This window comes from Pyxicephalus adspersus, chromosome 1 (genome assembly GCF_032062135.1).
Source record: "Pyxicephalus adspersus chromosome 1, UCB_Pads_2.0, whole genome shotgun sequence".
Lineage (NCBI taxonomy): Eukaryota > Metazoa > Chordata > Amphibia > Anura > Pyxicephalidae > Pyxicephalus > Pyxicephalus adspersus.
This window is the reverse complement of record NC_092858.1, coordinates 9,815,821-9,841,569: the sequence shown is the minus strand read 5'-3', so window position 1 is coordinate 9,841,569 and position 25,749 is coordinate 9,815,821. Positions and strand designations below refer to the sequence as shown.

The 25,749-nt window shown below is 40.1% G+C and overlaps 1 protein-coding gene across 2 annotated transcripts in view; it reads left to right on the top strand.

Annotated features, from left to right (window-relative positions):
• Positions 1-25,749, top strand: part of FCHSD2 (FCH and double SH3 domains 2) — a 131,795-nt gene that overhangs the window by 50,599 nt on the left and 55,447 nt on the right. For both annotated transcript variants that reach the window (XM_072401982.1, XM_072401990.1), the window contains one exon: positions 24,499-24,575. In XM_072401982.1, the coding sequence (XP_072258083.1) occupies positions 24,499-24,575 (77 nt within the window). The remainder of the gene's footprint in view (positions 1-24,498; positions 24,576-25,749) is intronic.

The window sequence follows — 25,749 nt, the reverse complement described above, 5'->3', positions numbered from 1 at the left end:
TGAAGTTTAATATAAAACTGACAGTGACTGCTTTTTAAGCCTGGCCAAAAATAGGAAGAGATACACAGGCTGATGATGATAATAAACTAAAATGAGCAAAGCAGGAGGATATGATGAGGAAAAGTCATCTGTGCAACAAACTGGCACCAGATAAGGTCAATATTGTAAAAGGTCATAAAAAGACTGGATGGAGAGGTGTAGCACATGGAGTGTTCTCCCCAGCCCCTTTTAGCCAGATGCACCACCCGGCACTTTTCAGCAACCGCCTGCTGGCTGTATTTGCGCGGTTACTGAAAAGTTGGGTCACAATACAGGGGCTGCCACCTGCCTACAGCTCCTTCCCACCCAGCTTTAAAAAATATCTGGTGAGAACACCAACAACTAAAAGTTGAATTGTACACCATTATTCTGTGAGGGTCACGGATATTGGTAATTCTTTAAAAAGAGTTTTATTATACGTTTCTTTTTTTGGGTGGTTATAAATGGATGTCCAATTCAACAGCAATAGAAGAAAGATGTCTACTGGAGTCTTGAAGCATGTTGACTTACTGTATTGAACTGCAATAAGTAATGTTGGCTCCACAATTGAGGAAAGAATATGAAGAGCGTCCGCCGCAAGCTTTGCAAAAATAACTGTATAGGGTTAGGTATTGCATTGTGTGGTACAGATACAAAAGGAGAAGCATTCACAAACATGGCTGGGTTCCTTAGAGCCCTGGCCCACAATCACTTTTTCCAAATAACTGATTTCAATACTTTGGGGGCAAGTACAAGGAATGTTCCTTTATGTGACCCTGATACGTGAGATGTGACCTGACATCACCTAATAAAGTATATATGCAGAGCATCAGTGACTGGGGTTTGTCACCAAGCACACCATTGTGGCATTGTGCAAAGGCTGACCTAACACTCGAGCATGGACTAGAATTGGCACCCATATCTAAGATCCATTCCCTAAGTTGGACCATCTTTTAAGACCATGCACATTGTGAGGCTTTGGGCTGTTTGAGGCCACCCATGGGCATGGTTGACATTGTAGTGGTTCATCCCTGAAGGCAGTCATTACCTTTAGCCAAACTTCCGTAAGTCCATGGATCTAAAGGGTGTGCTGGGATGAATAGCATCCACTTTCAGATAGTGGTGACCTCTACCTGGTTTTCAAGCTTTAGAATAGCAGTAAAGCTAATGAGATTACGTATTTGTCATAGGCAAGCCTGATGAATTTTAATTTATTGTGAAATATTCTTGCATAAGAATAACCGTTGTGTGACTAATCTTGAAGGTTCACAGAACACTACATGTAGAAAGGTGCATAGGTGATCAATGGTGCATCATTTCCTATGGCCTTTAAAAGCTCTCCAAGACTACAAAGTCAAGATTATTATTTAGAATCTTAGATAACCTACAGAATTTGCTCCTCTTTATGTAGGTACCTGACTACATCAAATACAAGCAATGTGCTTATTTCATGCATCTAGGGTCTTTTGAGAGACTAACAAAACCCAGACAGGTACTTTTTATTCTCATTTGCCCTTGCCAGACTGTACAATTAGATTGTAACTTGTGTCTGCATTGACCACAAGAGTAAGCTGGGAACCAGCCAGTTGTAACAACATGGCGTACCTGGAGCATAGCCAGGAGAAATTAAAAGTGTGTACTTTTGTTTTGTGTGAGGTTGGTGGTTTTCCTCAGCACATGAGACCGTAGTGTACAGAGAACATCTAACTGGTGCAGATCGGATTTAGCAGCCCAGTTTTGTCTGTCACCTCGTGTGAGCGTATCCTGCTACCGTTGAAAGATTTTCTTTCCAGGAACCGACATCTGGTATCTGAGAAACGAAAGTACAGTCACCTGACAGATGTGCCGCTCTCTATGCAGGTGACTTCCGATGTGGTGTCCTATTACTCGAATGGGTGGTGTGCACACAGAGAAAACAATTACAAAGGTCCAGTCCTCCCAAGTCTTTAAATGTTCACTCCTAGTGCCCGGGGCAAGTAAAACCTTTCCCCATTTCCACACAGCAATACCTTATATGTTCGGTTGTGTTTACTCAACATGAAGTTGCAAAAACGCCTTAAAATGATTGATTATATTGCAGTTTACAAGTCCTTTGATTTTTTTTTTTCACCTGGCGTTTCTTCCATTAAAACACTTCCTTCCCTGGGGTGGCAACATGTACTCACAGTTCTGTGTATGTATGGAGAAGCAGAATTGTGGTGGCACGGTTTGCTCAGTGATTAGCACTCTGGCCTTTGCAGTGTTAGGTCCCAGGTTTGAATCTCAACCAGAACACTATCTACATGGAGTTTGCAGGTTGTCCCTATGTTTGCATGTCGTCCCTCCCACATTCCAAAAACACAGAACACTTTTTCCTAACAAAAATAGCTGAAAACAATGGATAGGAATGCCGCAATCCAAAAAGTTATCTGCTCACAAGTTATCCAGAAGGATCAACAAATATCTTCTCATAGATAACAAAATCTTCCCATAAGATATGTGTATTTAACACTTTTTACTTTTTTACGTTTTTTTTGTTATAAAAGCCTCCTTTTGTAGGTATCCAAGAGCCTAAAACTGCTGCTCTGTTCTGTTCTCCTTAAATTTGATGCCACCCCAGCCCCAACAGCTGTTCACCTAGGGGACACTCTGTAGAAGCCTTTCCCAAACTTTTTTACATGGAGGAGTCCTTGAAATAACTTTCAGGTTTTCAGGTAACCCCTTCTATAAATATTATATCCTTAGCTCACAGTACATTAGTGTGGTGGTCAATGGGAAGAATACCACCAGTAGCAATGGTAACTGGCCTGCAAGGCAAAGATTATTCTCATTGCACAAGGAAACTATAGCAGCCTCTGGAAGAACCCTCAGAACCTTGGCTGAGAAAACTTATCTGTTCTCCCCCTGCAGCTTTACACCAATTATATAGTGAGGGAAAGGGTAGAGTAGCTTGGCCAGCATATGCAATAATAATGTTAGTCATTCCTAAAAGAGGGGAAGGCTGTAACGTTTAGAAGGGAGGAGGCTCTGTTGGACACTTGTCTCCATGTGCAGTAGTCAAATTCTTGCAAATTCAGAGGCCCATTATTACAAACTGTTTATGGAAAGGAAAACTGCGTTTTAAATTCTTGATTTATTTATGAACTTTTTGCAATTTTAGGTCTGTGACGGTGTGTCCTAAAAGTCAGCCCCCAATCATACCATGTACTGTTACCACTATTTATATTGCATTCACGAAATGAAATATTTGCTTTTAGTTAGAATTCAAGGTGTTAAGTTTTTTGTTTTCAGCGTGTGTAGCCAAGAAGCAAAACCTAAAGTTCCATTTAAAACATATTAAATATTGTATGGTACAGTGTACCGGTCTTTGGATGAGGTGTTGGCCATGTTAGGTTTTTTTTTCTTTTTATTTTAACCTATTGCTGGATACAGTCACTCTATTGTATTTGTAGAGAAGAGAAGTGTTGTCACTCTAGGCCAGTGTTTCTCAACCAGGGTTCCTCCAGCGCTTGCTAGGGGTTCCTTGAGCAATGAGCAGTGATCTTTTTGGCTATCTGTAAGGGTGACTTTCTTCCCAATGGCCAGCAATGTAAGAGGAATTCTTCCCACCGACCACCACACTAATATACTGTGAGCTGTGGTATAGTAATTATAGGAGGGCTTCCCTAAAGACCTAAAAGATATTTAAAGATTTCCCCTATGTTAAAAAGTTCCAGAGACACTGATTTAGGCTGCTCAGGATGCATGTGACATGCTGACAACAAAAACACAATTGTGTGACAATTGTAACTGTATATTAGTGCAGAACAAAAGCCATCATGGTCAGATTACCAGGTATTATTTCAATGCCCAATAATAACTTCCGACATATTACCATCAGGGTTAGATCTACTTTATTGAACATTGGCCAGACACAGGACAGGAGAGAAAAAAATACAGCTGATGTTTCCAATGAAAGGTACCTCTTAGAAATGTAGTCAAGTGTTGCAAACTGATCACTTCTGCATGACAGGTCCTCTTAAATTTCCTATTTTTGTCTCTCCTCTGCACCCCTGTCCCTCGATGTCTCTGTCACACTGACCTTAAGGTGTCTTTTGGTCATGTGATGCCACCGAGTCTGCCATAGGGAGAGAGAAGCACATTGGACGCTGCATCCCCTCATGCTGGAATGTGGATGTCCAGCCAAAAGTAACAGCCCGACGCAGCCAGAATCCACTCCTATTATTGGAAATTACACTGTGTATCTGCTGGCTCATTCTTGGCCGTCAATTTGCAACTCCTGGGTGGGTGGGGGATGACAAGCTCATTTAAAGGGGATCGAACCTAATTATGTTTGATATGACCCCTTACACGAGGCCTGATGAACCAGAATCACTTTATTCTTCAAGGCCTTTATTCTGTTTAAGAAATATTCTTTAGGTTCTAATGATTACAAACTATGTAACTCTTCCTATAATTTTGCAGTTGCATTGTTTAAAAAAAAAATGGAACTCTAACTCTTAAGGTGGAACTCTAATGACAATATGTGGAGTTCTCTCCATAAGTGATATTGTTGCTATATATTGTGACATTTGTATTCAAATTTTGTGGATTGAAAAAATGTAATGGGTCTACTTTAAGCTTTACATGATAGACAATAGGCAAAAAGAGAAACATAAATTCTTTATAACGGCTCCCCAATCTGTGGTCCTGGCCTTTGACCCCCCGGGCTCAGACCTCCTTTAGGAGAGTGGGCGGGTTTTGCCATCATGACATCACTCTGGAGGGAATTTCTTCCTATTTTAGTGACACACGGCTCCCCGAGCATGAGCAGTCCAGAGTCCGTAAATTTAGTGGTCAATAACGTCCAAAAGGTTTGGGACCACTGCTTTATAAGATCCAAGTAGTTTCAACTGTTAGATATTCTGAAAAATTGGGAACTTTTTATTGTAGAGAGTGATCCTTTAAGAAGTTGTTTTTGCGTATTTCTAGTGTGTAACCCGGCACTGCTGGGAAAGTGACATTAGACCAGTGTTATGTGCAGCAAATGATGTCATGTACACAAAGATAGCAGGCTGGTGTTTAAACAATAGGCTGGACGGGACTGCTGGTTATAAAAAGACAGAACGGGATGTGATTGTCACCTGTTACACGGAAGTAGCAGGTTTGATTTTCAAGAACAACAATTTCAACTGTTCGAGTCTTGCCAATGCTGTCATGTTATATGAGGTCTCACTATCACCCCTCCAGCATCCATTATACTCGGCATATCACAAGTTTGGTTGGATAAGTTTGTGTCATTTAAAGGGGAACTAAACCCACCAGTGAGGGATGCTGCCATCTTCTCCTTTCTTCTCTCTCTGTATATCTTTATTGGTCAGGATGGAATGTAACAAGTTCACTCAAGCCCTGCTTTAGGAAATTGAACATATATCATTATAATAATAATGTATTATTACAGAGCTGCATTCATTTGAAAATTTTATATCAGCCTTTAGTTCAGCTTTAAAGACCCTGTTGGGGTCCTAAATGTATAATTCTAAGGAATAATTCTAAAACAATTCCTGAATTTGTCACATTTATAGGCGTCAAGTGGATGTAAAACAATGGCCAAATAAAGGCCAATAAAAACCTGACCGACCAGACCCAAAACTTTAAACTTCATCTCAAAATCAATTCTTAGTATAAAGATTTGGAACTTTGGATTTTTATTCCAATGGCTGTAACCTAGGCATGGGGACATAAAGCAATGACAAATTGAGTTCTTAGGGGGGAAAAGCCGGAAGAAGAAATCGAGGGAATGCCCTTCTAATAATTGTCATTGGTGGCCTTTATATTTATTTCGGACAAGTGTCCTTTAAGGGCAACTTCATGTGGCCCAACATTGTGCGATCAAAGCAGAGAAAAGGTCAGCGGTCTGCAGATGGTTATTAAACATCCTTTAGAATCAGAGTTTTAGAGCTGACTATTTCATTTTACTTTTTTCATAATGCACTTGTTCACGTCGTCCTTAGGCTTGACGTCATCGTCGTGACTTTGTTTTCGTGACACAAAAGCACCATTTTCTGCAAGCTCTTTGCATGGTTGGAGTCAGCTTTGCTAATCATCTTTTAGGGCTTTAAACTGAAGCGTGTATAATCGCTGATGGATATTTAAATCCCCACACTGACAGTAGAGAGCTTGTCTTGTGGCACACTCACTCTTCTGTACCCAGCCAGGGACTGGCTTCCTGACTCCACCCAATGAAAATAGAAAGAGCATGCTGCCTGGACAAAATGGAGTCACTCATGATGTAGTCTCACTGCCCGGCCACAGGAATGTTTCCAAGCGTTGGAGTTCAGGGTGATCGGCCCGGAGTTCAGAACTGGGCATAGAAGGGCGTCATTCATACCTCTCTGGCAGCTGGACAACTTTGACAAGCAAAGCCCATTATATGCTTTGCGAGTACCTGTAAACATGCGACCTGAGCAAATTCCACAGGCCATTTAAATATTTACACATATGTTGGGGGGGAATAGAAGGCAGGGAACTGGAATGTGCTTCCATAGCATCCCTCGCTGTCCCCTTTTTTGTTCCAGAGTTTGTTTTTTTAGCAGAAACTGTGACTTCACTTTTTTTCGTTCACATCGATCACGGACGTGACTGAAGTTTGTGTACTTTGGAAATGGTATGTGCTGCTAGGACATGAAAAATGAAAAGCTGTGATGGGAGAGGAGCTTTGTCATCAACACATTTAATGAAGAGAAGACTAACATTGCAAGTAAACCTAAAGGATTGAATAAAAACACACTTATATCCAGTTATGGGTGCACGAAAGAAAAACAAGTTTGATAATTCAATTATACTGTCCTGATTGTGCACTCAGTAAGTCCCATTGGAAAGCTCTTGGAAAATATTTGGTTCTTGGGAAATATTTGGCTCTATCAGGTATGTGGGAGCATCTGACTTCCTCTCCTTCTTTCCATGATGCAGTGCTTGGGGTGATCAGCTAGTCAAAAGGCCCAGGATTCCTTAACTAAAGCTCAATGTCTGGTATAGGAACCAAGCCACTAGGAAATGATTTATTTACTTATTCTCACTAGTCTATCCTTTCCTGGCTAAATCGGGCCTTAAACTGGGACTCTATCCCATACTTCCAAACTTGAAAATAGGAGTGGGTAATAGAAATGTGTGTTGGGCTTTGTTGCTGTGACCCCACTGGGGAGGTTCTCCCTCATATCCTGTCCCAGAGATGAATCAGAGTAGGGGAAAAAAAGTAAACCTCTAAATATAGTTACCTAAATATGAGTTAGCTTTTGCTCCCTGTAATCGCTACTGAACTCGGACTGAGACTAGTAGAACTGGCTGCGTGATGCAGTCTGGGCTTTTTGCTTTGCACAGTACTGCCAGTCTATGAGCAATTCATGATTTAGTTGCAAGCTTTGTAATCTAGAAATCCAAAGGGTGTTCTGAAAATTGTTGCTTTGGTGAAAGAGTTATGCCAGTTCAGTGCTGAAGCCGGGTGGGTGGCAGCCCCTGTATTGTGACCCAACTCTTCAGTAACTACCCAAAAACAGCCAGGTGGTAAGTATCAGGTGGTGCGCCCGGCTAAAAGGGGCTGGGGAGAACACTGTAGTGATGTCCAGCCTAGGAGCAATACAAACAAGCAAATTATGAAAGATGGGCTCTCTTCGTGCACCTAATTTTATTTGGAAAGTTTTATAGGCATCTGTGGACTTTCGCTTTTTTTTTCATTTGTGACCATTTTTAAGGTTCTTGTGTCAGTTTCATAACCTAAGAGTGAAAAGCTTTACATCATTGAAATCACAAGATGAGTTCCTATTGGCTGATGTGAGTTGCCCTATTTTCTACCTATATAAGAAGAGTAGCCTTGTTATACTCTGCCCGTCCAACTTGTCAGGGTTCTCGATCAGGACTGTAGAATTTGGATTCCCAGGAAACAAGTTTTGGCTGCCGCTTCGGCCTCACTGCCGTCTGACGGATTCTGGGCTTTTCCCAGTGACGTAGATAACCGTACAGCCTGAGAACTTTGCCCAAATGCCAAAAAAGTTGAGCAATTCGAAGAGGTCCCAGCTATTAATATCCCGAACCTTTGTCTGCTGAGCTAAGCAGACTGTGAAGTTACAGCGGAAGGCTTGATAAGATCTGAAGTCGTTATTCTCATTGATGGTTTTTCTCCTGGGAGAGATCAACTTTCAAAAAATTTAGTTCAAGATTGTATTGCATGATTCTTTTATCTACTCCCCATTATATTGCAAAATTCTTACATCATTTATGTACTGTACATCACCTACTGCCTCTTTATTGTGAGTAATGTTTGATTTCATGATGTGGTAATTAAATATTGATTCATTATAGATGGACTTGCTTACTCATAAAATATATAATCGCTGATTTATTTTGCTTTGTAGAACGAGTCGGGGGGTGATAGGTCAGCTGGTGAACCCCTACAGTGTACACAGAATATGGAAGACAGTGGGTGGGCAATTGGTATAACGGCCATTGTCAGACCACCTTTCACCCCCCCCCCAGATTAAAGCTTTGAGTAACTCTAGTTAATAAATATATCTGTGAAAGTTGTCATTTATCCTTCACCTTATGGTAAATCTGGGTTTTCTGGTCTCATTCTGATATCAATAGGCATGAAGATGGCTTACCTATCACCTTATCTATATCATAAGTCCTGAACCCACCATGTTCCTCATCCTTGGCAAACAGCACTTTACTATCGTGCTTCGTCTTTTCGTTGAAGACCTTCTTTCATGTGATGGTGTCTTCCAACTTCAGAATTGGGACAATTATCAAAAATGTAACCCAAAAACAGATCTTGGCAATTAGTGTTCCTGAATTGTAGACCAGCATTTTAGACCTTGTGACTGTGGCACTAGTTATATGACCTCCCACCTGGTCAATCTCCCTCCTACTTTGGACTGGCTTATTGATATTGGCAATGATGGACCATTCCTTATATCCCCCGCAGCTAGACTAGACAACAACACAGGAGATTTATTACGAGATATCAACCCATAACATGGAATACGTAAACACAAAACCTTTATGGCAAAATCATCAATTATGGTTTTATTGAAAGCTGCAGACTTTAAAGAGACCTTGTTACCAACCAGTCCCCACCAAGATCAACTATGAAGACTTGTCTAACACTCAATGTCCCCTTCTTTATCAGTGTCTTTGCATCACTGAGCTGGAAATATACTATATATTTCAGGAATACCATATTTGAGAAATACACAATAATAGTGTCAACCTACTTAATAAAATCTAGGTTTGCCTGCCCAAAAGATTATATATAAGCATATAACGAGAAAGACTGGCTTTATGCTGGCAAAAGTCAAAATTTATAATTGGTATATTAATTCATATGCCAATTGATAAGTGAGTACACAAAAATTACAATTCCAAAAATTATATATAGACATAAATCATGAGGGGGAGGTGTCTGTCATGCTAGACATAAGCCGCCTATGCAATATGTTGGAAGAGTCAGGATAGTAATTGTCGGACCCGACTTGTTTTTACCGGGAATTGTAATTATTGTATACTCGCTTATCTTTTGGCATATGCATTATTATACCAATTATAAATTTTGACTTTTGCCAGCATAAACCCAGTCCTGTTTCTCGTTATAAACTAATAAAATATTTTACCCAATTCCAACATTTTTGGGATTGTTTTCGGCCTATATTTTGTCCTAACAGGGAAAAGAAATGGATAAAGAAAAGGAAGCTTGACTAAATATGTAAGTGCTTCCAATGTTCATCCTAATGATCGTAGGGTGGTGACTCAGGTTCTTTAAATTGGTGGACCCACTCAAACAGCATCAATTCTCCAAATCCCTGAAGGAGGCGACACTATTGATTACTAGATTGTAAGCTCTTCGGGGCAGGGTCCTCTCCTCCTGTATCACTGTCTGTATTAGTCTGTCATTTGCAATCCCTATTTAATGTACAGCGCTGTGTAATATGTTGGCGCTATATAAATCCTGTTTAATAATAATAATAATTGACCGAAAGGGGCTCGGCATGTACGAGCAGTCAGGTGATCATGTGCCTATTATGTGAGCTTGTTTCAGATCCCCGGTACAGATGTCTGACAGATGCTCACAACGCTGTTCTGTTGCAATGTCTTGCCTCTGCCAATTCTACATATCTCTGGTTAAAATGGAATTTCTTTTTTTTTTCATTCTTTCTACATTTCACATGTGCTTGAATCACTAACTAGAGAAAGGGGGATTTTTCAGAGAATTGACATAGCATCCATCTGCCCTTAAATTCCAGGGACATTCCTAAGCTATAAGAATGGCGGTAAAGAAATGTTAAACTCTGGAAATAAACCCGTCAATCAGGCACAATTGGCCGTCTATAAAATTTGGCATTTTCTCCAACATAAACTGTTTCCCATTACCTGTTTCTTGGAACCTGAGCAGCCAATCGCCTGGCCTCCGCCATGTGACCATGTGAACTCCAGCTTGGCAAGTCAGAACTTCAATCTTGGGGTTCGCCGTTCACTAATAGATGGTTGCATGATGTAAACATTTAAAATCTCTTTCATAGTGATCATTTATATGGTTAGTTTTGTGCACCCATCAACTAAGAGATCTCCTTTACAACCCCAGCCAATAGAAAAGCTCCTCAAAAGTTTAAATGATAGAGATCATTCCCATCGGTTGGGGCACATGCTTAGATTGAAAAAGAAAAAAAAAAAAGCAAAGTTTATTTATCTTTACAACCCAGCTTCCATCTTCTTTATGTAGATGAAGGTGATATCACTGGGCCTTCTTCCATGGTCTTTGGAGTGCTAAGGAACCCAAAGCTAAAATATGTGTGTGTCAAACCTCCTGGTGTATTATAGAGATGAGTTGGGAGTGTTTTGTCCTAACACACTATTCTAAGGTGACACAATGTTGCTCTGTGGATGGCGAGTAAGTGTGTGCTCCTGGACTGGTATTCAGGTGAAAAAAAAAGAAAAAAGAAAACTAATGCAGCCACCATTCTGCAATATATAATCTTTTGTTCCTGAGTTTAGTTACACTTGAAGGCTTTAAAGCAAGTTGCAGTCTTGCATGCATCAAGCTTATTTAAAATAAATAAACTGATGCTTTTAAGTCTATTGAGTTTTTCCTTGTGTATGAATTGCTAGACAGAGGGATAATGTCATTAGCCAGATACAAATTAATAACACTGTTGTTTAATCAAATAAAGAGCATTTGGCAGGTGGCCTAGTACTGTACAGGAGCGAGCGGTATGTACCGCCACAGTCCACCACAGATCTGCAGATTATTCTGTATTGAAGGTCAAATGCCCTGGTATATCTCAATATTTTGTATTGGGTCAATTAAAAAACGATTGCCCCTCATCTATTACCCAATGCAGCAAATCTGTGTTTGGCTTAGTCCTCTGATCACCACCTGCTTGGCACAGATTTCATGTCATTGTCCACATCTAGGGCTAAATATTGACTGCCGTTACATTTGCACCTGCAAAACATTTTTACTGCAGATTGTAGCCATGAATTTGGTTTAACAGCATTCGATGGGAAGACTTCCAGATTGCTGGTAAGGTATGGAAAGATACTTCAACTGGCCGTACACTGGAGTCAGATTATACCGTCCCTTTGAAATCTCCATAGGAAAACAAATTAGTATTAATAAACACGGTTTATATGGCGCCAACATATTACGCAGAGCTGTACGTTAAATAGGGGTTGCAAATGGAAGATAGATACAGACAGTAACACAGGAGGAGGGAAGGACCCTGCTAAGAATTATGGGGTCAGTATTGAAGTCAGTGGATCAGCATGAAAGCCAGGGAACTAGCATTTACAGAATTCAATAAAAACAATGGCGACTTTAATGTGGCACTAAACTTGTCTCTATTCTGTTGCACAGTCTGTCATCTTCTCCCTTTATTCCTTCAATATCCTGATCTTCAGCTTTGATGATGTAACTTCTGCATAGATGAGCAGGAATCCATTCAGTCCGGGCACATGCAAGGGAAGCCAGGTTTGCCGGGTATTCCTGGCAATAAATGCTTTTGCAGCTCAGCTGAGTGACGATCAGGCGGGTAAGAGCAAATATTGCAGAAGGGGCATTGCCTGTCCCTTTCTGCAACCACCACCTGCCTGAATTGCAAATTTTAAAAAGTGGGACTTTAGTTCCATCTTAATGAATCTGCAATGAAATGTTGGATATAAAAGCAGAAATCCAACATAGCACAATAAAACTCAGTGTTCTCCCCAGCCCCTTTTTGCTGGGTGCACCACCCGGCACTTTTTAGTAACCACCCGGCTGTTTTTGGATCGTTACTAAAAAGTTTGGTCACAATTCAGGGGCTGACAACCACCTACAGCTTCTTCCCACACATATTAAACATTTTGGGGTTGGGTCAGACTGTCATAAGTCTACAGTTTCACTCCACACCACCTAATATCCTAACATGAACTCTTGTACTAAAAAGGTGCTCATTTTTTGGAAGGTTTTCTATATCCACCCCCAAAAATACAGAAAACTAACAAACGTGCTTGAACTATGTTCAAACAGAATCTATTTTTAAGCCATTTTAGGCAGTAATGACAAATCCTCTTAGCAATACCAAGAAAACAGAACAGACTTTGCACCCCTCCTGTCAAAAGCTGCAGAACAATTAGCGGCTCCTGGCACAACTGAGAAAAGGCCCAATGATGCCTCTGTGCTCATAGTTATAAAAGAGATATCTGCCACAAGGATGTGTTTGAAGATTAGATAACGGTAACTGTTCAAAGTTGTGAATTCTAATAAAAAAGAAGGTGCATCGCTGGAGAATTCCTTCTTGGCGCATATTCTAAAGCAGGTTAAACGTTGTAGGTGATAAGCAGATAGGAGAGCACAGGTAGCATTGTAAATGGCTTTAAGTGGAATTTCTTTTATCAATAAATGCTGTTTTTTTTTTTTTCTTCTTACATATGGAGATTGTAGTTTTTGTTTAACTACCTGGATAGAAGGAGAAAAAGATAGAAAGGTGAATTGAGCTTTCCTAGAAATTGCTTTATTGGGTAGCTTAGCACTGCCCTCTATAGACGGCTCGTAAAATGGCACGCTGCAAAAGTTGAGCTGTCTTTAAACTGAATGAAATCAAGGCAATCCTAGTTTTTTTTTACCAATATTTTTTTGGCTTAAGTGCATTAGTTATAATTTACATTTGCTTTATATTTTTGCAAATTACTGGCGTCTCTGCGGGATGAAGGCTGACTGATTTGTCTGGTGTGGACAGACCATTCCACTACAGACCATGAAGGAAGATATATTGGACTTTTTGTCCACTAACATGTTTTTTTTTAACCTGTTTTCCTTGTCCTTTAGTTTTTCAGACTGTTGTCCCATGAAAGACTGGTTGCACACATTGCAATCCAATTATACAATCTCTCTTCATTCTACTTTTGATTTACATAAACTATATATAATAAACCTTAACTTAGCAATCCATTCACCTTCTACTCAATTAGTTAGATGTGTTTATTAGAGAATGAATGGTAGATCTAAAGTTTATTATACAATTCAATTATATGGGTGTATAGCTATGGGTGCTATTGTTCCATGAAGGCGTTTAAGAGGCGGCACATGTTGCAAGGTTTATTTTTATACTCCCATAAATAAAATATTGGAAAATACTAAGCTGGCTCATTAGAGCTGTGATGGAAATTATAATATGTGATCAACAGATCTACAGATATTATGTTTAAACAGGCAATGGAAGGATCAAGCTGTCTTAGGCGGCACTGACCAGTGATACCAAGAAGAAGGAAGGAGGAAATGACACTGAATGCAGCACTTCTGTCCACCATTAGTTCCTGGCACTTTAAAAGACGGAAAGATAAATGTCTCTCTGCTCATAACTCTAAAGAATCTGCATTTGGGATGTAGCTAAAGATTAGAGAACAGCTGGGGGAAAGATTATTCATCAGTACTGACCATGTGTATTTTACATAGTCATTCACCTTCACACTTGTGCATCTGTGTTACCCTGCATTTTAAATTGCTTTGAGTTGGTCCTGAATTCATTTGTGTTGCCATTCCCATCATTAGGCCCTTTTTCACATCCCCAAAAAAATATCAAAGTACATCCCGAGTACCAAATACAATCAGGTGTATATTGATGCTATTAGAAAACAAAGGCCAACCCATTTACCTGCATTATTGAGCCCTGGTGACTTTCTAAAGATCACATTTTGCTCCTTAAAGCAAAAAAAAAAAATCAGTTTTTGAAAACTTTTAACAATGGTTGGAGACTATAATTCCACCTTGATCCTAAGTGCCCTGTGCAAAGCTTGGCAGTGGCAGCTTCCTTCCTGGCAGACATCCTGTTTAACCCTTGATATTACAATGAAAGCAACGTGTAAGTTTACACAAAATCATTCAGATTCAGAAAGGATTTACCTGATCATTGGAAAGCTCTGTGCACTTCCTGCCTTGTTATACATGTTAATTATTTATTACATTTTGTTTACTTTGTAAATTGGTTTGCATTGAAGCATGTGCTTCAATGCAAATTATCTATAGAACCTAAAAAAAGGGACACTTGAAGCTCTACCCCAGCTTTAACGTAAGGGAACCCTTAAAATAACGTTCAGCTCTTGGGGAACCCCTGGCAATATTTATGATATGTCTAGTTTATGGTATGTTTGCTTGGTGGTCGTTGGGAAGAATTCCTCTTACATTGCTGGCTAGAGGGAAGAATGTCACCCTTACATATAGCCAAATAGAGTGCTGGTGTCAGGGGTAATTGACCTTAGAAGCACAAATTGCTCATTGCTCAAGCTAACCCTTCCAACCTTTGGAGGAACCCTGGGGTTCCATGGAACTTCCATGGTTTGTAAACTCTGCTTTATCCTTTTAGTTGTAATCTGATGTTGATGTGCAAGTTTGCCTCTTTAGAAAACTCCAGAACTGAATTTGCTCCCTCCCTGGGCAATGGAATACCTTATTTACAACCCTCAGCATTAATTTCAAATTGGGCTGGCTAGAGACTGTCATGGAAAAAAGCTTTGCTGTTCTTTGTTGCAACGATGAATGGCTTACAATACTTAACTTATAGAATGATACAAGAATAATAGAATATAATAATATAATGATTTTTGACAAGGAAGGCAGTTTACGATACACATGTTGGGTCTCAATATATATTTTTTATGGTTCTTACATATTGAGAAATCCCAAGCAGGATGACTAATATTTTTGTTGCCCTTTTATCAAAACAAAGAAGTTTACCCATTTCAAATCCTTAGTTTTGTAAAAGTCCCCCCATTGATGTGTCTGTCTGTTTTCATAGTAATTGCTGTGCTTATTATATGCAGACCCAGTGCTTTTTAATGAAGTCTCGGCTCACATTTAGATTGTAAGATTGTGCGGATTTAATCTGACTTAACCCAAATGTGATCTGTGGCCACTGCTTTTCGAGAAACAAGGCAAGGATTTGGAAATATTTAAGTTGGGGCTTTGGTGGATCCTTATTAAATCTCGATGGGAGGATTAATGCTTGATGCCAAAAGGAACAAACCGCAAAGCAAGTTAAAATCATAACTAAATTTTTCACTTTTTTACCCTATCCTTCGAGAATTGTCATCGAGGACCCTTTCCATTTTAATTTGCTTTGCATTAGCTTTACGTTGAATTGCCAACTTCCAAGAGGTTTGGATTATGCGTGTAAGGTGGGAAGAGTCCATTGACTGTCAGACATGAAAAGGATTTGACCCAAATTTTTGCTGTTCTATTCACCTACAGCAGTAAGGTGAAAACACTGAGCCTAATTTATTAAAGCTCTTTAAGGCTGGAAAGGTTACACTTTCATCAGTGAAGCTGGGTAATCCAGCAAACCTGAAATGGATCTGGTCCAGGATTTAAAACATTTGCTAGCAAACAGCAAATTACTTTAAAGAAATCCATTCCAGGTTTACTGGATCACCTAGCTTCACTGATGAAAATGTTATCCTCTCCAGTCTTGGAGAGCTTTCATAAATCAGGCCCACTGTGTAAGAAAGTTGTAGCCTATCCAAAATTAATGACTTTCCACTACCCATGTGATAGTGTTGGGTTCCTGAGTGGCGTATTGCACCTGCGCCATCACATGTTGCCAATACACAGAATTTCCATGTATTAAACATTACTTTTCTTCAGTAATGTGCATTTAGGAGCCCCACAGGAATGAGTAGTGCAGAACATGCTTTCATGTTTTTCCTTGACTTCAACCCATACACAAAGAAATGGAAGGATGGGTAGCAAAGTATAAACTCTTGCACTGTGTATAAAGTACTGCAGGTGCTGGGCCTAGGAGCATGTCAGAGGTATTGTTGGGCCAATAAGCAGGTGAAAAGAGTTTGGCTTTATTTTTTAATTTGCAGGGGTGTGGAAGGAGACCCAAAAATAAACGTAAACTGTTTTACCCTGCATGGTTCATTTTCAAAGAGCATATTTCAGCTTCAATCCAACTTTTATTTTTTGCATTAGAACACAAAGGTCCAATGTTTCGAAATTAAAAAGGTTGTTTTTGGAACTAATAAAGATACCTGGATTTCTTTTTATTGCGCGTGGATTTGCTTTTAGCATGTGGCAAAGCGTGATTTCTTTCTGTATGGGTTGAAGCCAAGGAAAAACACATAAAGCATGTTCTACACTACTATCCATTCCTGTGGGGCTCCTAAACTGAAAAATAGTGCAGAGACATTTTGTTATGATGTTATAGCCTAAGCAGACGTGGATTCGTGTTTTTAGATGTTCTGCAAAAAAAAAGAAAGGAAACAAAGTGTGTTGTATGCAGTAAAACTAAAAGGTCTTAAAAACAATGCATTTAATATATAACACTGACCTATTTTCTGCACAGCCCATGATTCTGTCTTCAAAAACCCCCCATCCTTTTTCCTTGTCTGTAATCCTTTAGAACCTCTCTGTGACCCCGGGATGGGTGTTTGTATTTGGTGCAATGTACGCTGTCCCCTTAGCTTCTCCCCCCCCATCCCCTCCAGTGGCGTCTATAACAAAACCCCAAAGCCCAGCATCTCTCCCCGCATCCAGACACTGATACCCTCCAGCCGAGGATTGCTGGTGTTTTCCTGGGAACGGAGCAGGAAATAGCTGTGATTAGCATAATCGTATTTAAGGCCGTGGTGGGCGGTATTTGGATGGCAACACAGACGGGTGCAACAGCCACCTGTCCTATGACTGTGAGACATTATCTGTCTTTGTGCTGGGGTTATCCTCTTGTCAGTTCTTTCGCTAATCCGTTACATGGTGCAAAGTGACATCCAAAGACAAGAAAGGAAAACTATAATTGAGGGGGATTTGATTATATATAATGTGAAAACCGCTGATGAGGATCAAATCTGCCAGGTTACGTCAGTTTGCCTTTGCGGTGTGTTTTGCACAGCCGAATATGTGAACACCCAACTGCCTAAATATTAATGATTGAATATTGAACAGGTGGATTATACATCAAATATTTGTAAGCATCAATTTATATTGATGCCTGGTCTTTGGACACTTACAACCCAGTGCTGGAGCCTTTCCCGTAGACATGTGATTCTTTATATCTGTTGAACTGTTTTTCTTGACTGCTATCTCCACTCCATGAGAACCCTGCATACTTTAAAGTTAAACTTTCATGAAGATAAAAAAAAAAATTAATTAACTTTAAAGGGAACCTACCCCCAACCCCTTAATTTAAGTTCAGGAGGGTTCTGGAATCCCAAGGATTGGCCTTTTCCCTGAAAGGGAAAAAAAATGCTGATCTCATTAACGCGCAGTGGGATCGACACACTTTTTTCTTTCTTCCCCATTTTCAGCAGGCTACGTCACCTTATCTTGTGCATGCGCAGAAGGGGCTTTTTCCTGCAATGGGAAAAAATGCTAATCTCAAGCATGCGCAGTGGGTTGGGCACACTTTTTTCTATCTTCCCTGCATTTCAGCAGGCTACATCACCTGATTTTGTGCATGCGCAGAAGGGGCTTTTTCCTGCAATGGGAAAAAATGCTAATATCAAGCATGTGCAATGGGTTGGGCACACTTTTTTTTCTTTCTTTCTCATTTTCAACAGGCTACGTCGCCTGATCTCGTGCATGCGCAGAAGGGGCTTTTTCCTGCAATTGGAAAAAATGCAATCTCACGCATGCGCAGTGGGCTGTGCACACTTTTTTCTTTCTTCCCCATTTTCAGCAGGCTACGTCACCTGATCTTCACGCCTGCAGAGTGCTGGATCGCGTGACGTAGCCAGAAGAAGAAAGAAGATGGATGAAGATGGCAGCCCACCTATGGGATGGTGCAGGACCCAATGGAGGAGATCTCCAGTGGGATTGGGGGCTTTTAGATTTGTTCCGCTTTACCTTGAGAGAAGCCCTCGATCCATCTACAAAGCCAGCTTAGTGAGTCCTGCACAGAGACAACTTCCATCTTCTTTCTGGCGCTCACTATTCTGTCAAACGCTCTTTTTTATGGTTCTTCCTCATGTCGTTCAATGTTGCACAGTGCAGGCGTGAGATTGGATGATGAGTTCCTCCAAATGTAAAAAAAAGAGTGCTGATCTTGCGAAGCATGTGGAGGAAGGTCTCTTGATGATGCTATCAGGCATGTGCAGAAGGAGCAGCCCACGGCCTCCTGGAATATGTAGTCCAAGTATCCCAGGTGGATGGGCATTTCTCCTTCAGTCTTTACCACGGTGATGGTTGCCTTGCAGTGCTGGGGTCTTGGGATGGGTTTTCTCAAAGGTGATGGGTTACATAAACTTTGCTTTCAGGTTGTTTGGACTTTTTTCATTTTTTTTTTCTTTACACAAGGGACGTTGATACATTTACAAATTACAGTGTCTCTATTGGGAAACTTCCATATCTTCCATAATTATCTTTTAATGTGTGTGTGTGTGTGTGTGTGTGTAGGAAATGCCAGGCAATCTGTGACCAGATTATGACATCAGTCAGCTGCCAGCAATGGCCTTTGACCATCCAGGTCACCCACATCTCGTCATCATTGAAATATGCTGACTCTGGTGGCGTGGCAGATACCAGCTGTGATTAAGCTGCGCACCGTCCTCCACCGGCTGGGGATAAAGTGAACACGGCCCAGTGTCTGCCATCTCCTCCAACACAATGAACTGCAACACTGACAGCCGTCAGCACAATTACACAACAGATAGGAAGTGGCACGTTCATGGCAGGTGCCAAGAAAATGCTCACAAATGTAGCTGGAGATGTAATTGAGGGATTCAAGTGCCAACTCCAAGTGCCAAATATTTTATTATCTCAACGTGTCAAACTGCTAAGAAAAATACATCAGTTTTTTTTTTTTAGTCTTGCCATATCAGCACAGAGAAACACACAAGGATCAGATAGTCTTTTTCTTGGCAGCAGCTCTTCTCTTGTAACTCTATGCTAATGGTATTATAAAATGTTACTGTTGTGTTTAACAATGCCCAAGAAAATTGGCATCGCCCTGTGGAGAGCCAAAGAATTCCTTGCTATGCTGTGACTGATACTACATACATATGAAGATATGAAGTCTCCTAGTAAGAAAGTCAGCAACATTTTTGAGGGCATTTTCAATGAGGACATTTGTCTAAGGAGAATTACTCTCTGATGATGTTTTGCTGTCTCTAAGACCTAAGAAAATTCCCCAATAGCACACAAACCTCCAAAAAAAATAACCTTATACACGCATTACAAGCCAACATAAATCCATATTACAGTTAGGTCCATAAATATTTGGACAGAGACAACTTCTTTCTAATTTTGGTTCTGTACATTACCACAATTAATTTTAAATGAAACAACTCAGATGCAGTTGAACTGCAGACCTTCAGCTTTGGGTTGGGATTCAGTGGGTTGAACAAAAAGATTGCATAAAAATCTGAGGAACTAAAGCCTATATTTTACACAGTCACTTCATTTCATTTCATTTCAAAATTAGAAAAAAGTTGTCTCTGTCCAAATATTTATGGACTTAACTGTATATACAGAAACCAGTCTGTGACTTTGCCTAGTCTTAGATATTGTCATTAGTCTGCTTTCATTACAATCGTTCGTCATTTGTGGATCTGCCAGGATGGTCGTCTGAAGTGCTGTACACATCCTAGATTCTCGGCCGATATCAGCCCTGAGGCAATCATCTGACGTGTACGTAACCTTAAGATGCCTTCACTTTACCTTGGTGTACTCTAATGTCTTGTTTTTTTACGTGTGCAGAGGTCGCCCCACATCTTTCATATATATGTCCTGACGGATCCATGAGCTATGAACTATGAACTATGAATGACCACAATAGAAGTGAGGGGAGGAAAGCACAGCGGGGTTTCACTCGTTCGTTCTCCCCTCTCCATAAAACAGAACGGTGATGTGTATACAGTGCTAGTTCATTCATTTAAAGATTGTTTCCTGCGACAATAATTGAACGTGTGTCCAGTCTTACTCTGCTACCTCCATTTATCGACAGCATTATCACTCCCTACCTACTCCTGAATTGTATTACAAGGGACCATTCTGCCGGTGTACCATGTTAAAGCTGTGATATCTCCGGACTCTTTGGATCCTGCACACAATCATAGGATTTTACTCCATCTACCCAGTACAGAGAAAGAAAATGTAGACAAGTAAAGGAATTGAACCACATGAGGTTTGGTTCTTGATCTGCTCTCTCCTCTTTTCATGAAGCTCCCAGTGTTGGGATCAAAGTGTCAATCAGGCAACTAGAACATTGTGTATTTGAGGTAGGAATGTTGGCTTGTTTAAAGCAATGATTGAATTTGCATACATAGTAATATTCCTCCTTCAGGCACAGTTATTCTTTCAGGTTCTGAATTGTCTTTCATCTTGCTCAATGCAATCCAAAACACTGATGGAAGACCCAACACAATAACAAGCAAACTCTTTATTTTTAATAGGCCCAGTTCACACCAGCACAGTGCGTTGTTGTGCATAGAGAAAACAGAACATGCTGCACAATGGCTGCAATGTACATTAAAATTTTGCATCAAGTACTTTGGGTCCTGCTGGGAAAAAATGCATCTCAACGCAGCATGGCACGCTAAGCTCTACACGCGGTTTACATGGATGAACACGTGTTTTCTAAACTCCCCTCCACTCCTGCACTGTATGGTGGAATCTTGTGATCGGCTGCAGTAACAGACCTTTGATAATTAAGGGCCCATGCATCCTCTGGCAGCCGTCTTTTGTCTCCCGTGCTGTCTGCTTCAGACATAACCCTCCCGGAATTCCAATGCCCACAGATGGGGGAAATGGTCCTTTTATATTTCACCCTCATGAATATTAATAAAGGCAGCACAGGGGGAATAAAATAAGACATTTGCATGTGTCTGCATCGGAATTGTGTCTGGAATTTGTCATTTTTCAGTCCCCTTCTGATGTCAATTGTTGGGGAATGTGGGAAACATTATTTATGTTGTTTGACTTTTGTTCAGCACATAATGGTAGATTACATAGGTAAAAAGGATATTGAGACCTATTAGTCAAGATTAAAAAAGTAATTGCAGTGTGATTTCTCTGCCACGGAATTTTCTTCTATTTTGATATAGTATGATGTCTTCCTACTCACCAAATATTTTAATAAAGCAAACTGGTCAAATACAAATCTGAAAGTACAATCCTTGGCACAATTTTTCTGAATTGTTTCTAAACAGTTACACAAATATGTGTCAGATCACTAATCATCATTCAATGAGCATTTTTGTATTTTGATAATTCAAATTTTCAGATCTAAAGTGCAGAGCATGACCGCATGTTGCATTGTTGATTTAATCAATGATCAGTTGCTTCATTTTGGGTTTAGATTTGCAGTTTTCTTTCACTTGCAAAGCTACATCATCAGGTAGAATCTTCAGTATCCATCACATTTGTGTAGGGTTCCAGTGCCCGCTGCACTCTGCGGTGCCATCTGCCAGGTCCCTATTATATCCTTACAGCTCTTTAGAAACAAATTAGTAATAAAGCAACCAGAAATGTTGAATTATGAAGATACTTGTACCTGGCGTAGCTGTGCAGGGGAGCATTGACTGGACTCACAGGTAGTAGGATTGATCCTTTAAAATGTTTCCTTTAATTTACAATTGTTTTATTCCTGATGGGGGACAATGGCTCCTTTGCGTTGTTGAAGTAATGAGAATATGTTAGGAATTCTGGTTGTGTCTCTTTGGGGCACGGGATTGCTAGCGTGCCAATTTTGTTACACAGCCTTCCACATGTTCCTGAGTACAGCAAAGTTATAAAGACTCATCATAGTGATGATGTGTTATATAAACTTTTACAGAAGATGTGTCTTTACCTTCAGGGAACTCAGATTAGCAGATTTCAGGACGGTCTGATTTTTTAAAACAATGCAAGGAGACATTCTATTCTTCCGTACACACACCCATTTGTCAGCGCTACATGTGGCCTTTTTTGTTAACTTTTTGTTGTTTAAAGAAACGGATTTCTGCCCCCATTTTTATTTTGTCAGGTGCCAGCTGAGTTTGCGATATCTTTGGAAATCCCGGGATTTAAAGTAGGCCTGTTGGTAATCTTACAAGGCGTAGTGAATACATTTCTGACTTGTTGTAATTGACAGTAATAGTGTCATTTATCAATAAAGTCTTATTTTTTTATTTCATCTGTAAGGCAATGTTTAGACTGGTCATGAGGTTGTGGGGCAGTGACGGCATCCTCATGCTAGAGAACTGCTGCCTCTGGTGAGACGCTACAGGTTTTGCCTCATAGAGAATAAATAGAAGTGGCCTGCTGTCATATGTACAGACGCTGGTTCTTTAAGAATCATGGTTGCGGTGCAAGTGACTGAGCTCTGACAAGGTGGCAGCTGACGGTAACCACACAGGATCACTAGATCCAAAAGCTGGTCTGAACCCTATTTAGCAAATCGTCCAAACTGCATCCAATTTTCCACAGGGAAAAATGAACCTACCTGGATCCTTGTGTAGCAATTCTATTGGATTTGCAAAATAAAAACGGATTACATTCTGCAATAAAGTCCCCCCAAGTTACATTACTGCAGGCTGAGAGCACTGAATTTCTATTGATTGGTCTTTGATGGTGTCAAAAATCTCCTCTTAGCATAACCCGCATTTTTCCTGTACAAGATTGCATGTTAGAGAATAAATCACAAGCTCGACTGGTTTTTCTTGTATTGTGACCATTAAAATTTTTTTTTAGTAGAACAAAAATTTTTATTACAATACGTTCTTGGTCAGCTTTATTTTATTTCCACAATTTTTGTACAGCCTTCATATACTTTAGGTAGCAAAAAGGTTATTTCATGTTAACTTCCATTTCTGCTAGGAATGTATTCCTCCTCTAAATCTCTTTGTAGTCGCACAATGTTGTTTCTGAGTATGATAGTAAACCATTCTTGTGCTAGCAGACTGCTGGGTGCAAATGGTAAATAAGAAAATGTTTGCAGTGTTTTCTGCACACTGTACTATATACACACAGACCTCTGGAGTTTGGTTCCTATCCATTGACTGCATGATTTGTTTTATGGTGTTTTGTTTGGGTTTCCCTCCAAATCTAAAAAAAAATAATGGTGGGTTAACTGGCTTTCCTTCCAAAACATTGGCCCTAGACAAGTGCTTCTCAACCTCCATAGATTGCTGGGGGTTCCTTCAACAATAAACAGCTGGTGCCTCTCAGGTCAATTTACCTGACATCAATGATCTTTTAAGCTATGGTCGAGGTATTCTTCCACTTAACACAATGCAAATATACAGTGAGCTGTGGATATATAATAGTTGTAAATATAGACGAGTTTCCCTGAAGACCTAAAAGTTGTTTAAAGAGTTCCCCCATGTTAAAAAGCTTGATAAACACTGCCTTAAGCTACGTACACACATGCAATAATTATCGTTAGAAAACGAACGATTACGACCGATCAATGATTATGCACGATTATACTTGAACGATCGTATTGTGCACAATTCTGTACATGCTGTAACGATATGATCGTCAAATATAACCCACCAATAGTGTACACACACTAGATACAATCGTTTGAACGATGCAGGGAGTGACATGTAAAGGAGAAAGTGTATTGCAGAAACATACACGATAGATAGTGAACGTGATATCGGATTCGCCGGGACAGTTGTTCATTTACAATGACAATCCTCGTTCGTCGGCATTGTTGGTAACCTTTTATGCGAACGAATTTCGGCTGTTCTGCCTTTCGTTTCCAACGATAAATATTGGAAGTGTGTACGCAGCTTTAGACTATGGCAGACATCCGATTGTAAGCTCTTCTATGACATGGCAAATAACTTGAACGTTCTGCAAAAGATCTCAGCGCTATATAAATGCATACATAAATACTCAACACTAATATATAAATACTTATTTTCTTTTATCTTCTGCATGTATGAAGACTTTATATGTGCACACTTTTACCCAACAGAAGGGACTTCAAATGAAACACTTCATTACACGTGTGACCTTTTCATGCAGTTGTGACTAGTTTTTACATGACTGATTTTTTTTTTGTTTTTTTTTTCCAGACTATTCAGAAATTAGCCAGCCAGTACCTGAAGAAAGAATGGCCCGTGTTAAAACCAGATGAAAGGAGCGAGTACAGGTAAGGAGCCTCCACCCTGCTTCTGTTTTCTGAAATATTTTCACAATGGTGACATGCAAAGCAGCTCCTTTTCCTAATATGACAACAGGTAATAACCCTAAAGGCATCAACACCCCCCCACCTCCCCTCTTAATATTCACATCTGTTGAACAGTTTTATTGATGGTTTCACACGCTCTGCACACAAAGGATACCATGTCATACATTTTCCTTTAGCAACAATAGTATATCGTCTGTCACCTTTTTTCCATGTTGGATACTGCATGTAGATCTAAATTTCTTATACTTTTGGCTTTGCATGGTCTTGACAAAAGAAAGTGACCCAGCTAAAGGTATTTTGTTATCTATATATTCTTTAAAAGCACTTAATAAGGTTTAGAACACAGAAGCAGTGAAGTCAATGGGTCCTAGTACTGTTCTGTCCTCTCTTCTGCAGAATATGAAAATAAGGCTGATGTTATTGATCCTTTCCAGTGGCAGGATCAATACAAATTGCAGATAATATTCACCATGTGTCACTGGCCAGATGATCGATGCGTCACTTCCTCTCTGACAGAAATAATGTAGAATATACGTCACTCGGAGGGCTCATCCAGCCATGGATGTTGTTCATTTCTCTGTATGATCTTGCATAGCCATCCATTACTAGTAGTTTGATGACTGTGACATGGCTGAAAAACCAAAAAACCTCAGCTCCAGATTTTGAATGAATTACTCCACAGTGACTTCATGTACAGAAATCAAGGAGGTTTTGCTTTAAGGAAGCAAGAGGAGAGGTGGAGGTGTTCTGTATCCCCAGCGCATCCCTTGTCATTGGGTGACAACACTGCTGCTCCATTAAAGCCATAAAGTGATTGATTGAACACGGTCACCCTAGCACAGGAAGTGTATTACAGACAAGATCACCTGCTGCAAAATAAAGTAAATAGTTCCTGAAAATGAATGCAGCCCTCATATCTAAGGAGTTCAAAAGATAGCATTTTGTTCTTTTGATCACATACAGATATTGGATGCAAAAAATTACAGCAGCCTGCAGTGTATGAGGTGCTATATTCGCCGGCACCACTACAACCCTGTGAGACTTGAAGTGGAGCTAACATCCCACTTTGAATATTGGCAATTCAGACAGGTGTTTTTTGCAGAAAAAGTCAGGTGGTGTCCTTTTTGCCATAACT